The 14,112-nt window shown below is 37.3% G+C and overlaps 2 protein-coding genes across 5 annotated transcripts in view; one reads left to right on the forward strand and one right to left on the reverse strand.

The window, feature by feature from the left end:
- Positions 1–3,716: 3,716 nt before the first annotated feature.
- gm2a (ganglioside GM2 activator) lies at positions 3,717–8,524 on the reverse strand. Its single transcript, XM_008420482.2, has 4 exons — positions 8,284–8,524; positions 6,907–7,059; positions 5,817–5,999; positions 3,717–5,165 (listed from the first exon to the last, which is right to left on the reverse strand). Exons 1-4 carry the CDS (start codon positions 8,401–8,403, stop codon positions 5,010–5,012), a joined length of 612 nt encoding a protein of 203 aa, XP_008418704.1. The 5' UTR covers positions 8,404–8,524; the 3' UTR covers positions 3,717–5,009.
- Positions 8,525–9,202: 678 nt separating this feature from the next.
- shtn3 (shootin 3) overlaps positions 9,203–14,112 on the forward strand; it is a 33,464-nt gene continuing 28,554 nt past the window's right edge. For 3 of the 4 annotated variants that reach the window (XM_008420476.2, XM_008420477.2, XM_008420478.2), the window contains exon 1: positions 9,203–9,455. In XM_008420476.2, the coding sequence (XP_008418698.1) occupies positions 9,384–9,455 (72 nt within the window). In that variant the 5' untranslated portion in view covers positions 9,203–9,383. The remainder of the gene's footprint in view (positions 9,456–14,112) is intronic. The other variant, XM_008420475.2, reaches the window with a different exon arrangement.

The following is a 14,112-nucleotide window of genomic DNA, read 5'->3' on the forward strand; positions in this document are numbered from 1 at the left end:
TTTGAAACTGGACTAATAGGAAAGTGGAAGAATTCAAAGATTCATGGACCGTGTGTGTTTGTGTGTGTATGTCATTGCAGCCATTAGCAGAGGAATTGGTGGTTAATTTACCTTTTGTTTTGCCTAAAGCCTTGCTGAAAGCTGCTGAAAACCCCTTCAGTGACTGCGTGTGTGTGCGTGTGTGTGAGTGTGTGTACGGCTGATCTGCTGACCCACATGTCGCCAGATAACGATCAGAGTCACACAAAGCAAATACCATAGAGTAGGGTGAGGTCAAGCTGAATGTCTGGATGAATATTTTAGTCTAATCTAATTTTCAGATGAAGACAGAAGCTATTTCTCTCCTCTGAAATCAATTAAGTTAAAAAAAAAACGTGGTTTTAAATATTTTCAGCATTTTCTTCTCTGTTGAGACAGATCCAAAGGCAGTCAAATGTAATTATTCTGTGAAAGGACAAAACCGTTTTAAGAAAAAAAAACTCTGTAGTTCTTTTCTGTCTTCCTTCTGTTTTTGGAGTTATCCTGCAACTTTTCTGAATTTCACAAGTCACCTTGAAAAACTGCAACCTGCTTTAAAAATAGGAAAAATGAGCATCTGTTCCATAGTACTTCATTAGTTTATTCAGATTTTTTGAAATTATGTGGGAAAAATCCAAAACATGCAGGGCGCTGCGGCTTGAGGACCAAACACTGCTCTACGGTATCCTGCACTTGCATTTAAAACTTTTAATTCAGCTATTTTGCTCGTTTTATAGATGGTAGTTTTAATTTCATTTTCTCTTGTACGTCTTTTTATGAAGGCCTCTCTGTTTTCACCCTTTGAAAAGCACTTTGTTCACTTATTTCCATGAAAAGTGGCCTGACAATAAAGTTTATTGCTTTCTTCAGATCTTGTCTTTCCCTATGATTTGCATAACTGATTAATATCGCTGGACTTCACATCAGAGTAACTTTTATTTTAAAAAATGGCTCTGTGCAGGCGCTGAGAGGCTCTGGTGGTTTAGTGTGCACGCTGTCTGCAGAGGTTGGTCCTTGAAGAGGTTGTCCCGAGTTTGATTCTGAGTCTTGGCCTGTTTGCCCAGACTGGGCAAATGGCCCAGACCCTATTTCATGTCTATTTATTGTTCAATAAAGTTCTACTATAGCCTAACAAAAGCTTTTGAATTTTAAAAGAAATCTGCCCAGTGTAAATTTGACAGTGATGAAACTGTTTATAAAAATGATTCTTACATATTTCAGACTGCAGTCAGAGGGACACCAGAAAGTCACTTACCAGAAATCAGTGCTCCTCTGGTGTGTAGAATGTTGTCTAGTGAACTTAGGATACTGACTGTTGATAACTACTCTTAAAACCCAGCAGCAACAATGGAAACAATCCCCATGGGCCCAAAATGTTGATGGCCTCTGAACATTTTTCATTGAAACAGACCACTTTTCTCATTCCTTCATTTAGTTTCCATAGCCAGTGCTACCTTTAAGCTGAACTTCAGTAGGCCTTCTTCACTTGTTTGGTCTATAAGCTTCCCGTTTTCTTATCCAAACAGTAAACATGTAAGTTTAACACACAGCAAACAAAATTAACTAAATTAGTGTTACTTGTATTTAAAATAAATTATCATGCTTAGATAATTATCACTGGAAAACTAGTGTCATTACAAATGCAGCATGCCTTATCAACACTGCCCTATGACATCAGGATGTCTGCAACCTTTTCATATATCATCTTCTGATTGGTTATTTCACACGTCAACAGATAATGCAACATGCCTGTTAACACTCAGAGACCAAGCCGAACCCATTCACCTCCACTTCTATTGTTCTGCTAAGACGTTTGTTGAACTTTAAACTCCTTCCTCTCTTCTTTTTCTAATCCTCTACTCGTCCTTTTTAATTTTTATGGAGACTTTCCTCTGCCTCTTCTTTACATTCACCCAGCGCAAGCTTCCTGTCTCAGGAAGAGGTTGATGATGGAGGTCAGAGACAGGAAGTCCAGCAAAGGAGATTAGACATCAGCAGGATAAGTTGTATACTTCATTGCTGCAACTCAGACATCAATATTTAGCGCCAGAAACAGGAAGTTCTTTGGTTGTTTTGTCCATTTTTGTACCTGCCAGTTGGAGTTTCGCCAAAACTGCTGGGTTGGACCCAGCTGGTGGTTTATTCCTTCACGTCCATCTTATATATCTGTTTATATGTGCCCAGTCGGTCTTGCCAAATACATTTTTAAATGTATTTTTTTATTTTAAGTTTTGGGAAAAAAGCAACAAAATCCCAGTTCAGTGTTTAAGTAGTACCAACAATACAGCCAAGCTGAAGGCTGCTATTAGACCAACCTGGGCTTTCTTTATACCTTAGCACATCTACAGCATAAAATCATGCAAAAGGAGACGCAACCAAGGAATGTATGGATATAGTTTTCAGTAGGACACTTCAGGGAGAATCTATTTTCAGTTGTTCTAATGTTGCAGTTTTCAGAAAAACTAAATTTGTGTTTTTCATTAGCTTTAACCCACAATTGTCATAATTAACAGAAATAAATCCTTGAAATATATCAGTGAAGCTACATTCTACATTCTGTATTAAAGTTCTGACCTGAAAACATTTTAATGATGTTGTAAGTTATTGAGATGAAAAAAAGTTGTAAATATTACTTTGTTTATTTTATTGTCACCACTGGTTATTATTCAGAAATTGCACATAGCTTCAAATTTGGTCATTCTCTAATGATGTCTTCAACACATTCCTCTCATTTCTGCACATCTAGTCAGCTGGAAATGGGAACAGAACGTAGACTAATTTAATTTACATATAAGCTACTTGAATGTGCTAATTAAAAGGGGAATTTCTCAATTCAGAACCTTTTTGTTCTTTACTGAATGTGTTCTTTTGAGTTTTTTTCTTACTAGATGATGATTTAAACAGGGATGGAAACAAAGTTATATCAGGAATGAAATTAAATTTGATCAAATCTCATACACTTTTGTGTTAAATGCCTTGTGAATATTATCTCTTTCAATTTGTGACAGTTTTCATCAAAGATCAAGGAAAACAGCTTGCAAACAGTTTAGAGGAGGTATTTTTTGAACGTCCCAACTGTCTGTGTGTTGGAGGCATCTGCAGACCACTTGTTTCTGAGACAGGAAGCAGGAAGCAGGAAGCACACTGAATCGACTGCAGCCGCAGCATTTTAACCAGGGAGTTTGTGACAATGTGGCCTCACTTAGAGCCCAACCACAGCATGTGTACAGCAGATATACCGCCGACATATTAACAGTAACTGCATAGTGTTTTATTGAAGTTGAAAACTGCATCAACGTAAATCTCAGGATTGAAAAGTGCAACAAACTTTGTTAAATATTCTCTGGTGTTGCTGTTCTTACAACATGCGACTGCAATCCTCAGCTGCCACAGGTGGACTTAAGGCCAGGTAAATCAAATAATTTAAGCAGTCATTCTATTCATCTGTGAACCAAAAGAAAATAACATCTCGTCAGTCCAGCAGACCTTGTCTGCTACTATTGTGCACTTTGTCACTTCCCTCCTTTTGTTTTCTGCATTGTTTGTCACTTCCCTATAATATCCAATCTTGCTGTAGTTTTAAAACTGATTTTATGCTAAAATGTTATCAAAATAACAAACTTCCATGAAACTGAAGCCGTGATGATCAAGTTGTGCTGTTTGGTCATCTTCTGAGGACATAAAAACAGACACAAAAATTTGGAGAAAAAATATTTATTTTGTGTAATTCTTTGTTGGGAGGCTGTGAAATACTCCCACCGTGTGGTGAAACAGGTAACTGCATCTTGTAAGACAAACGTCACAGGAGCGTTGGTTACTTTATATAAAAAAATCTTATTAAAAACGATAGACTGTGCGCATGTGCAAAGATGACAGTATGGTCATTTATATAATGAAAAACAAACGTTATATTTTCTCAAATTATAAAAAGGCAAAATTGTCCTGGAGTTTGTTAAAAAAAAAAGGAGGCACTTGACTAAAACTACCAGTTACAATTAAAATCTATTTACTATATGTTGGCCACTTATAGATTAACATAAAATCACTTTCATTTTGCCTTCTTGATGCTACAGAAATGGGAGTGAAAAACAATTATACTGTGCAAAAAACATATTTATTGAAACATAGTATTTTAATGAATGCTGCAATTTTTCAAGCTTTTGTTTAGTGTTGGAATGATTTTGCTTTAAAATTATAAGGAGAATATTAAAAACATTGTAAAATGTTCATATGACCACAAAATAAAGTGTTTTGTTTTTTTTAAATTAAGTCCCGATGAAGAAAAAAATGACCTCATTGTTTTCCTGAGATGATGCAAACTAAACAAGAAATATAATGTTGCCTCAAACACTGGGATTTTTGTATGCAACAATATGACCCATGTTTATGTATATTATACTACTATTTTTACAGATTTAGTCAAATAGTCCACAGAATCCCACTTAAGTTAATTATTGTTCTCTTACTCTAATCTAAAAACTCGTTGAAGAAAGAAAAAAAATCTTAACATTTTAGCAAACTGGCCAAATGTTGCACAGAATGAATTAAACTGCACAACTTTGTTTTTGTTAACTGCTAAAAAATATAATCACAGTTTTCTGAGCTTAAAGAAAACTTTTGCCACTAAATAGAAAATAAAGACAATGTTCAAATAAAAAGTAGCTTGTAACAAAAGACAACATTAAAGAATAAAAGGCTCATGTGCAGAATGTCAATGTTCTTCTCTGGTTACTGTAACTTTTTATACATAAAAGCATAGAATGAAACAAAAAAAAAGAAAAATCTATCAAAACCTTATCCTGCTTAAATGAAACATCATCAGTAGTACCTAATCTGCTTATATGCGTTTTCCCCTGATGTGGAGAAACAACAGCTGCTGAAACACAAATCAAACATAAAATCAAAAGCTGACGCAACTTTCTAAAGCCTGTAGTTTACGTCATTTTTCTGTGCAGATAAACAGAAACATGAAGCTGCTGTGAATCATCTCCTCAGTTGGAGTGAATGGACAGAGAGAGCTTGAGGCAGCCAAGCTCTTTGCCTCCACCACCCAGGACTCCCTGAACCCTGTAGTTCCCATTGGTGAGCCAGTAAGGCAGGTCCACGTAAGGCAGGTTGAACTGAGTCTGAGGAAGCGAGTAAGAGCCCTGAGGAGACACAGAGAATATAAAAATCAGAGCAAACTTGGCACCACTGGAGTTCAGTGTTACCTGACCTTTAACGGGTTGATCAGATTTCAGTGTAAAGTGAGTATTTCCAGTGCTGAGTCTTCCTTTCTTTCAAACTTCAGTAAATCTCTCCATTATGCTGGATATCACCTTTGAAACAAAGTCCTGACTGATGGTGATCCATTCTCGTTTTACTAGCTTTTGGAGTTTCTCATCGTTCCTCAACCTGCTCTTTCAGAACTGATCACATGCTGTCAGTACGGTTAAGACCAGAGGAGTTTCCTCTTTTCACAGTTGCAAACTGTTACTGTTCTCATTTTTGACTGACAACATAATTTTTACTACGTGACAATGCTCTCCATCTTGGTGCAAAACAAGCAGACCTTCAACAGATTGTTCCTGTATTGCTGGGAGGAATTGTTAGCATCAGGATGCTTCCTTGTTACCGCTAAGTAGAACAAGTGGACTGTTTTCAACCATTTGTGAGATGCACTGATAATGTTTGCTGTCAGGAGCAATATTTGTTTTAAACCTCTTGGTCACTTAAACCTTTTTTTTAATTTGCGGTATTAAACAACGATGACAAAACTTAACCCAGGTTCAGTTTCTGTCGGTGAAAAGAAAGCTCACCGCTTTGAAGGGGCAGTGACAGGGTAGGCCGTAGGTGTGCAGCGGTTCGGGACAGTCCTGTCCCGGTGGGATCAGCTGGTTCAGAATCTCGCAGGCGTCCTTATAGTGACAACTGCCAAGATCCTCCAGGCAGGGGACCCTCACCCAGAAACCTGCCACCTCCTTTTCCAGGGTCACATTCAACTGCAAAAAAAATAAAGGAAGTCAGAGTGAGATTACTTTAGTTTCAAACCTGCACAAACACAAGAATAGCACCATGAACAACACAATAACTGACTGGCATGAGTAATAAAGGTGTGGATTTGTTTAATCTGTAAATAATAGGGTCATCTTTTCTTGTCCCTTTGTACAAACAGTTTCTTTAATACTTTGACTTGTTTCATGTTTTTGTGTGCAACCCTACAAAATTAAGAGATTAAACAGAAAAAAAATAATCCACAAATTGATAAAAGAAAAAAGAAGTTGTAAGTAGAAACACTAGTTTATATATTTAAATGTTTGAGTTGCTGTTTGCAGGTCAGGGCGCTCTAAAAACACGGCAAACCTCTAATCAGTAAGCTCACATGATGATTGGACAGCAAATCCAGAGGCATCTGCTGAGACAAACAAAAATCTGCAAGCTGCAGACAAACAGCTCTGCTGCTGCTGAGTAACTCGGTGTCTGAGGCGTTCTCACACACTACATACTGTACAACATGTAGTTAATGCTGAAACTGATAAATGCCGTTTTGTGGTTTATTACCAGAGAAATTATGAAGTGCTAGTGGTGCAGGAGGTGACTGCTTCTCCCTTTAGTTTGCTGCTGTTGCAAAACTGATAACGTTCTCGCTTGTTTTGTTAAAAAAAAAAAACAGTCCAACAGTCAGTGTCTAATCTGATTAGTGTGTAATCAGAACAAATCGAGAACCAAATACCTGCAGTGTTAGCAGTGACTGTTTTCATTGTCGATGTGTTTTGCTGAGTCTCAGCTGGTTTTCTTATGATGTAACCAAACCAAACTGTGCTGAATGTCCCAATAACAAACATCTTGAAACGTATGAACGATTTTCAGCTGATTGTTTCAGGTTTGTGTTGCAAGAAGTCAACTCACAGACAGAGGGGAGGCGAGTTCGATTAACGTGGATCCAGACGCAGAGGCCGTCAGTGATCCTGGAATGTTGATGGGATCTGGAGACACAGTCAGGGTCTTTAGCACAGCCGGAGCGTCGGGCTGTCCGCAGTTTTTCCAGTCGAAACCCAAAACCTGTAAAGTGATCAAACATTCACTTCTCCGTTTGACTCTCTGCCAGAAAGCTCCAGCTTTATGCTTTAAACTAACGCAGTAAAACTGAAATGTAAGAGAAATCACATTTTTCTCCTTCTGAAGTTGCCGATAACAGTTTATTCATTTAGGTATCATTAATCTTCTTTTCCAACAATGGCACCAGGATTCTTAAGGAGCTTTAAAAAAAGATATGAGCATCTCATTTCAGATGTCAAATATAACAATAAACTTTAATTCAGATTTCTTAGTACGGGGCATAAAAGATTTGTAAAGAAAATATTGGTTATTTACATTGACTTCCATGCTAGACCAAAAAAAATGGCCAAACTGGAATATTATTTAGGGATCCTACACATTACTTACGTTACATAAATAACTATTTTTAATCCTTCAATGAACAATTTTACAATTTCTGGTCTCCCTGGTTCATTTCTCAGAACAGAACTGAAATTCTCAAAACTACTTGTTCAATCTTCAAATCAACGTGTCACTTCTGCACATCAAAAAGCATCTTTGAGCAAGGTGCAAATGCTTTTGAACATCTTGCAAGTGGTTATGTACAATTTTCTGCTTCTTCTTACATTTTCAATTGCTCTTGTCGTGTTGGTCAAAATGTATTAAACAGGTCTCTGTTGAATTGTCTCAACTTCTCCAACAATTTCATTGCATAAGTCTTAACATTGGAAATGCTCGAACAAGTTCTCATAATATAGCAATCATTTCTCAGCATGGGATTGGAAAGTAAAGGAAGACTGCATTGTAACCCCTAAAGCACTGCATGTACAGTTTTCTTAAAGATTATTCTGTTCCATTTTGTTGATGTTTTTTGCTATCTGCAGTCCTGTCTGTTCCTTTCTGTATCACATTTGGACAGCCTCTCAACAGATTATGGCAAAAGTTCAAATTTGACTGTTTTATTCAATCACAGTGAAACAACACATAACATTCTGGAGCTCTGACGGGTTCATTGACACAGATGTTTCATTTTGAGAGATGAACTAAGTATTTTGAGGAAGAAACTGGATTTTGCAGGTAATCCATGCTGTTTCACCGTTTCCACTAATTGTTTTGGGAAATACATTACCTGTTTTTGAAAACGTCGAAAATGATTCGAGAAATGCACAAAAGCGACTGAGAAAAACTTTAAGTACGCGGCTGTAACCGAACAGAGATTTTTTTTTTTTGACAAAGCGGAAAACTTACCTTTGCGTTTCTGACTCTCTTCATTCCAAAGGACTCGCAGTTTGCCTGAAATGCCACCGCAGCTAAAACCACCATCACGGCTGCAGTCACCTTCAGACAGCCGGCCATCCTGTTCATCATTACGGCGGTAAATCCCGATACTCTGCGCCTTTAAAGCGAGCTTCTCCACGGACAGAGAAAGCCAGAATGCTTCTGGAGACCAGAACTTCCGTATTTACAACCGCCGCCTGAACAAAGTATCACGTGATCCACATCAGTCACGTGACGGACGACAGTCTTTCATTGAAATGGTGACGCATTCAGTTGGGTATTTATTTGCACAAGATAACATTACAAAGCATACCATTTCTGTACTAAAATAAAACTTTTTGTGTATTAAAATTTTCTGAGAAACGAATGTCTTTGGCTATTAATCAAATAATCAAAATTAAACATCATTGACCTATTGGAAATACCGTATTCAGTGTCTACAATACATGATTTTGTCTTTTTTTTTATAACATTAATTAATGGATTCATGAAATTACTTGAATACAGATTATATTCAAAGTTATTGAGTTGAGTATCATAGAATTTAAAAAAGCTATTGTAATTCCATTTCATAACCTGTAGGTGTCATTGCTGTGCAACTGTAATTGCATATGATTTTTTTTTTTTGGTTTGTATCTTTTTTGTTTGTTTGTTTGTTTTGTTTGTTGTTGTTTTTTCCCCCACAGATTAAACTCGGATTTTCCGATTCCTTCTTCAGCAGTTAAACGCATCCCCACTCTATTTTTTTTTTTAATAATAAAAAGTGGAGGCTACCAAGTAGCATAAATAACTAGAATTATTGGGAATGATCTACACATGCGCACATTTGACTTGACTCCACCGCTGGATGGAAGGGGAGGGGCAGATGATGCTGTCAGTGAAAGGAGGAGGGAGAGGATTTGGACCATCAGGACCAAAGAGCTGCGCTCTATCCCATGTGTTTGGAAGAACGAAAATCAGCCGTACACAACGGGATTATGAGCTCCTTCTAGAGTCATTCCTTTATTAGGGTCACCCTGAAGTTAAACGTGCGCCAGCTGGATTATTTTCAGTCTTTTTTTCTGGAAATAATGCTTCCCTGCTCATCATCCGCGCAGGCGGAGGGATGCGAGGAGGAGAGCGAAGCACACATGGAAACAGAGGTAAACCGAGAAAACATACCAACAACCCCACCTTCTGCTCATATAAATCGTTTCTACTGCAGACGAAGCGTACTAGAGTGTTGAAAAACGACACTTATTTTACTCTCCGTCTCCAATGGGACATTTTGCCGGCTGGTTGCATGCGCCGGCCGGCATCTCATGGAGGCATGGAGACATGAAAGAGCCAGACCCCTCCCTGGTTCAGTCGCCCCGCACTCGCCATTTTCACGCAAATGAGGAATTACAAGTTAGATTTACTACAGCATTCATTTATTGATCCTGTCTCTCAAAAAACAGATGTTGAGTAGAGAGATCTGTCAGGCATTTTTCCGGGCTGTAATATCTGATTTGTAATTTTAAGGTGAGAAAATAAATGGCCTCTGGTTTGAATATTTAAAAAATAATAATTCATACAGGATATGTGGGCAAACTAGGGAAGTATGTAACCCCTTTTTCTCATCATTATTATTATATAAATAAGACATATAAGGAGCAAAATTACATATTGACCCATCTAAAAAGATACAGTTCTGCGCAAAAGGTTCCTTACACTGAGCTATTCGGCATTTTATGTGAAAATAACTAAGTGTATTTTATTTGTATTTTATGTGACAGACCAACCCAAAGCATTGAATAATTGTGAAGTGGATGGGAGTTGTTTTATTTTTTTTCCCTTGCATTTGTTTTCTGTCTCCCTAAGTTAACACTTTGCTGAACCACCTTTGACTGCAATACAAGACTTTTGGGACAAGTATCTACCAGCTTTTTACATTAATCAAACAAGCTCACTCTCAGATTGTATGAAGTGTGTTTTTGAGCTTTGACTGGGCCATTCCAGAGTAGCTCTGCCTGGATGTTTTAGGGTTTTTTTATTCCAAGATTCCAAGTTTTATGTTTACTACTGCCCTGTGTTTAGCTCAGTTTATCCTCCTATCAGTTCTGACCAACATCATTGTTCCTATACAAGAAAGGTATTCCCACACCCCTGGTGAGTTCAAGGTGATGTGCCGTGTTAGTAACACAAAAACTTCAATTTTAATCTCCCCTGACCAGAGCGTCTTCTTTCACATGTTTGTTGTCTTCTACACAACATGACACATAGATCTTGAAATAGGTCCACTGATGGTTTTCATTCAACAATGGTTGTTTATTTGTTACTTCTCCATAAAGACCAGATTTGTGGAGGGCATGACTAATAATTACCCTGTCTGCAGATTATTTAATGTGTAGCCTAAATATCTTGCATCTCCTCCAATGTTGCAAAAGAAATTTAAAATAATATATCATTTGTCTTCCTTCTCACAGTTGTACACTTTTTGTTGTACAGTATTTATTTATGTGTATACACCTGGCAACCATATCAGATTTTAAGATTGAGGTTGCTTGTTCTGTATTTAGTGCCCTAATATTTCAAGACAAAATTTAGATTTCAAGCTACAGTTAAAGCTTGTAATTTATTCAATCTTGAACTTAAATTTCAACTTATGAGTGCAAATGGACAACATCAGAACAAAAAATAAAAATGATCAGAAATTCAAAATGAAAGCCAATTTAGTTAACTTTTTTTCTTTCTTCTAAATACAAAAACCTTTTATTGGTTTTAAATTTATAACTACATACATTTTTGTGTTATGAATATTTTGGTGTAAAAGGCCAAAGTGTTTAGTGATACTACATTTATTGCCAAATGTCGACCTCTCACAGATAAATCTTAAGAGTCATACTATGTTACTTTGCTACAAAAATATGTAGCTAGAGTGTTTATGGTTAATATTACAAATGTAATGTAGGGGATGTGTAATGGGTATTTCTTGCTAATTTAAAGTACCACCTGTGTGTGGCAACATTTCATGATTTTTCTGTCTGATAAATCAGCTCACATGTGCACATATGAGGGTTGATCCCTCCATGATCGACGTTCCCCTCTGTGATTTATTTAGGTCATATGATCACCCACCTGAACCACCATATGGAGGCTGAGGAGACACAATAAAATGAGTCGGAAGAGTCTAAAGTGGCTTTTAGAAACAACAATCTATATGTAGTTGATTGTTTTCTTCCGGCATATAACACCAGTATTGTATCTTGATTAAATAAACGATTATTTCAATCAACAACTGGTAGTATTCGTTTTTACCCAATAATAAGATCTCAACCTTGTCCAAAATGTTGTTAAATGTCATTTTGGGTTGAGAGAAGTTAAAAGCTTGAAGACTGAGTAGCTGATTAGAGTCACGAGCCTCCCTGATTTGGTCCATTTTATTAATGAATAAAGAATAGTTTTCTTTGGGGTGCTGATATTCTATTGGTTACCTTGACAGCATCGGTGTCTTTCTGTGTTTCAGTGAACCTGCTACTCTTGATGGGCTCCTTAGAGAAATCTCAGATGACAGTTTGTGAGAAAGCAGGTAGAACTGGGACGAATCTGGGCCAAGAGCTTCCTGCAGCTGAAGCAGTGAAAAGGAGCAGGATGAAGATTTTATCCAGGGAGATCAGTCTGATTTTGTTGCAGTTTTGTGCTTCCACAGACTGAAATGCAAACAATTTGTAAGCTACGTTTTTTTCCCAAATTAGCTTAAAAGCATTTTATTTGACAAATAATCTCAGTGGGGGTGTGAGGGCTTCTGTATCATTGCTCTGTTGGTTCTGTTAAACCTCACTTGCAAACAGTGATAATATTTAGTCAGATTAACACACTAAAAACTATTTGCTGCGAAATCTTTAGTAGATGTTAATCTTGGTTGCGGTGAGGACTGAACAGTATATTTCAATATTACTGTAGGGGAAAAGCATATTGCATGGCGTGCTATAAATGTTAGCTAGTTATTTAAGTGCCATGGATTCAGACTCTATTCCAATTCTATATTTAGTATCACTTGCTGCTTAAGTATGTTTTAGAGGTAATGAGATGATAAGAAACTACAACGGAGTGTAATTTCCAAATCATCATATGTAGGCCAGAAATAATTTTTTTTGTAAAATCATTGAATCATTGAAAAAGTTTGAAGACAACAAAAGTCTTTCATTTTCTCTGTATAATAATCATTTTATTCACTTGTCTCCAACAGTGGATGCCCAGTTTATAGATTTATTTATTTTTTATTTTTAAGTTTAGTTTAGTTCACACTGCTTTTAAGCTTATGATCTAAACTTTAACACTGGTTTGGATTTTAGATGGTGAGGTTTACCCCTGTGTAGTCTGATTTCTGGAAACCATCTTGGTTTTTTTTTCTCTTCTCCTCTTTGGTTCCTTTTAAAAGCTTGTAGATATTCAGTGATGTCTGGAGGTCTTTTGAACCCACAGGGACAGTTTTCTTTGTCTGCACTATTGTTGTTTTTGCTGCACGAGAGGTCACTGAATTCTTTACGAGTTCCAATTACCATTTCAAATGAAGCGTGTGGATGTCAGCGCAGCACTGCGGAAACTCCTCCTTTGACTGTGGTCAGTAAAAGTTCTGCTGCATCTGTCCTACAGAGAAAAAGAGACATTTATATGAACTCTGGGGAAGCACAAGAAGATGGCACTCAGTTTTTTAGAAGGAATTTTAGGACTGATGGCTGCCTTACTTATGACATGTAGTAAATGATAACTCATTTATTTAGAAGAATTTAAAACAGATTTTTTTTACAGACTGGATTTATCAAAAGCCATCCATGAATGAATAACATCACTTCCACCATCTGACAAGAAGATGGAAATATAAATATAAGTTGAGCTTTAAGAAGGAAAAAAAATGCAAAATATTTTTAGTTGACAGTTTAAAGTATAATTCAGCTGTTGTTCTATTCTTCACCCCTGAAAATGTACCATTTTGTCCACTCAAATTTCATATTCCCGACCTCCAGACATCTCCACAGCCGTCCACTCTAAATATGGAACAGGAAACAACGCAAACCTCAGATACCCGAGGATGTGAGAAGAAGCTCTTTGTTGTGTCTTTGGAGGGCAGCTGTTCACATTATTAGGCCTGAGCAGCTAAGCGCTGCGAAGGCCTATTGTAATCGTGCTGTAAATTATTATTATTCTTCCGTAAAATAAATTGGCTTTTTGGGGGCTTTATCATATTCAAAAACTCACCAAACTTGGCGGCCGCATAGAGCCCGGTGAAAATTTACGTATTTTAAAGTCATCGCAAAAATCGCACAAGAAACTGCTCAAGGGCGCCCCCTAGAAACTTTCAAAAGACCCTTTTCTATTCACTTACTTTATCGTAGAGACTTGAAATTTGGTACAGTTGTAGAGCTCCCCAAGACGCTCAGAATTTACTATTAATGTCATAGTGCAAGTATCCTAGGAAGTCGGCCATTTTGGATTGAAGTTCCGATTTTGAGCCCATTTTGGCCGTTTACAGACGTCGCATTTGATCGAACTCCTCCTAGGGATTTCGATCGATCGGCTTCAAACTCGGTCASATYGTTCATAAGGCATGGCCGATTCAAAGTTATCAAATTCGTGAGTTTTCGAGCATGTTGAAGGGGTCGTTCCAGGGGTCAAAGTTCACCGACGTACCACAAAGTCATAAACTGTTATATCTCCTACAAAGAAAGTCAYAGAGCCACCAAACTTTCTGTGTGTGATCACCTTTGGATGACCTACAACACCCAGTTGTTAAATTTTGAAAACACCTAAGCCACACCCCCTTAGAACAGGAAGTGT

Source organism: Poecilia reticulata, linkage group LG10 (assembly GCF_000633615.1).
Source record: "Poecilia reticulata strain Guanapo linkage group LG10, Guppy_female_1.0+MT, whole genome shotgun sequence".
Taxonomy (NCBI): domain Eukaryota; kingdom Metazoa; phylum Chordata; class Actinopteri; order Cyprinodontiformes; family Poeciliidae; genus Poecilia; species Poecilia reticulata.

What these genes read in the sequence shown, in the direction of transcription:
- gm2a (XM_008420482.2), bottom strand. Translation starts at nt 8,403, where the DNA reads ATGATGAACAGGATGGCCGGCTGTCTGAAGGTGACTGCAGCCGTGATG. An exon ending in AGAGAGTCAGAAACGCAAAG is followed by an intron (nt 7,060 to 8,283) that starts GTAAGTTTTCCG and finishes ATCACTTTACAG; the next exon opens with GTTTTGGGTTTCGACTGGAA. An exon ending in AACTCGCCTCCCCTCTGTCT is followed by an intron (nt 6,000 to 6,906) that starts GTGAGTTGACTT and finishes TTTTTTTTGCAG; the next exon opens with TTGAATGTGACCCTGGAAAA.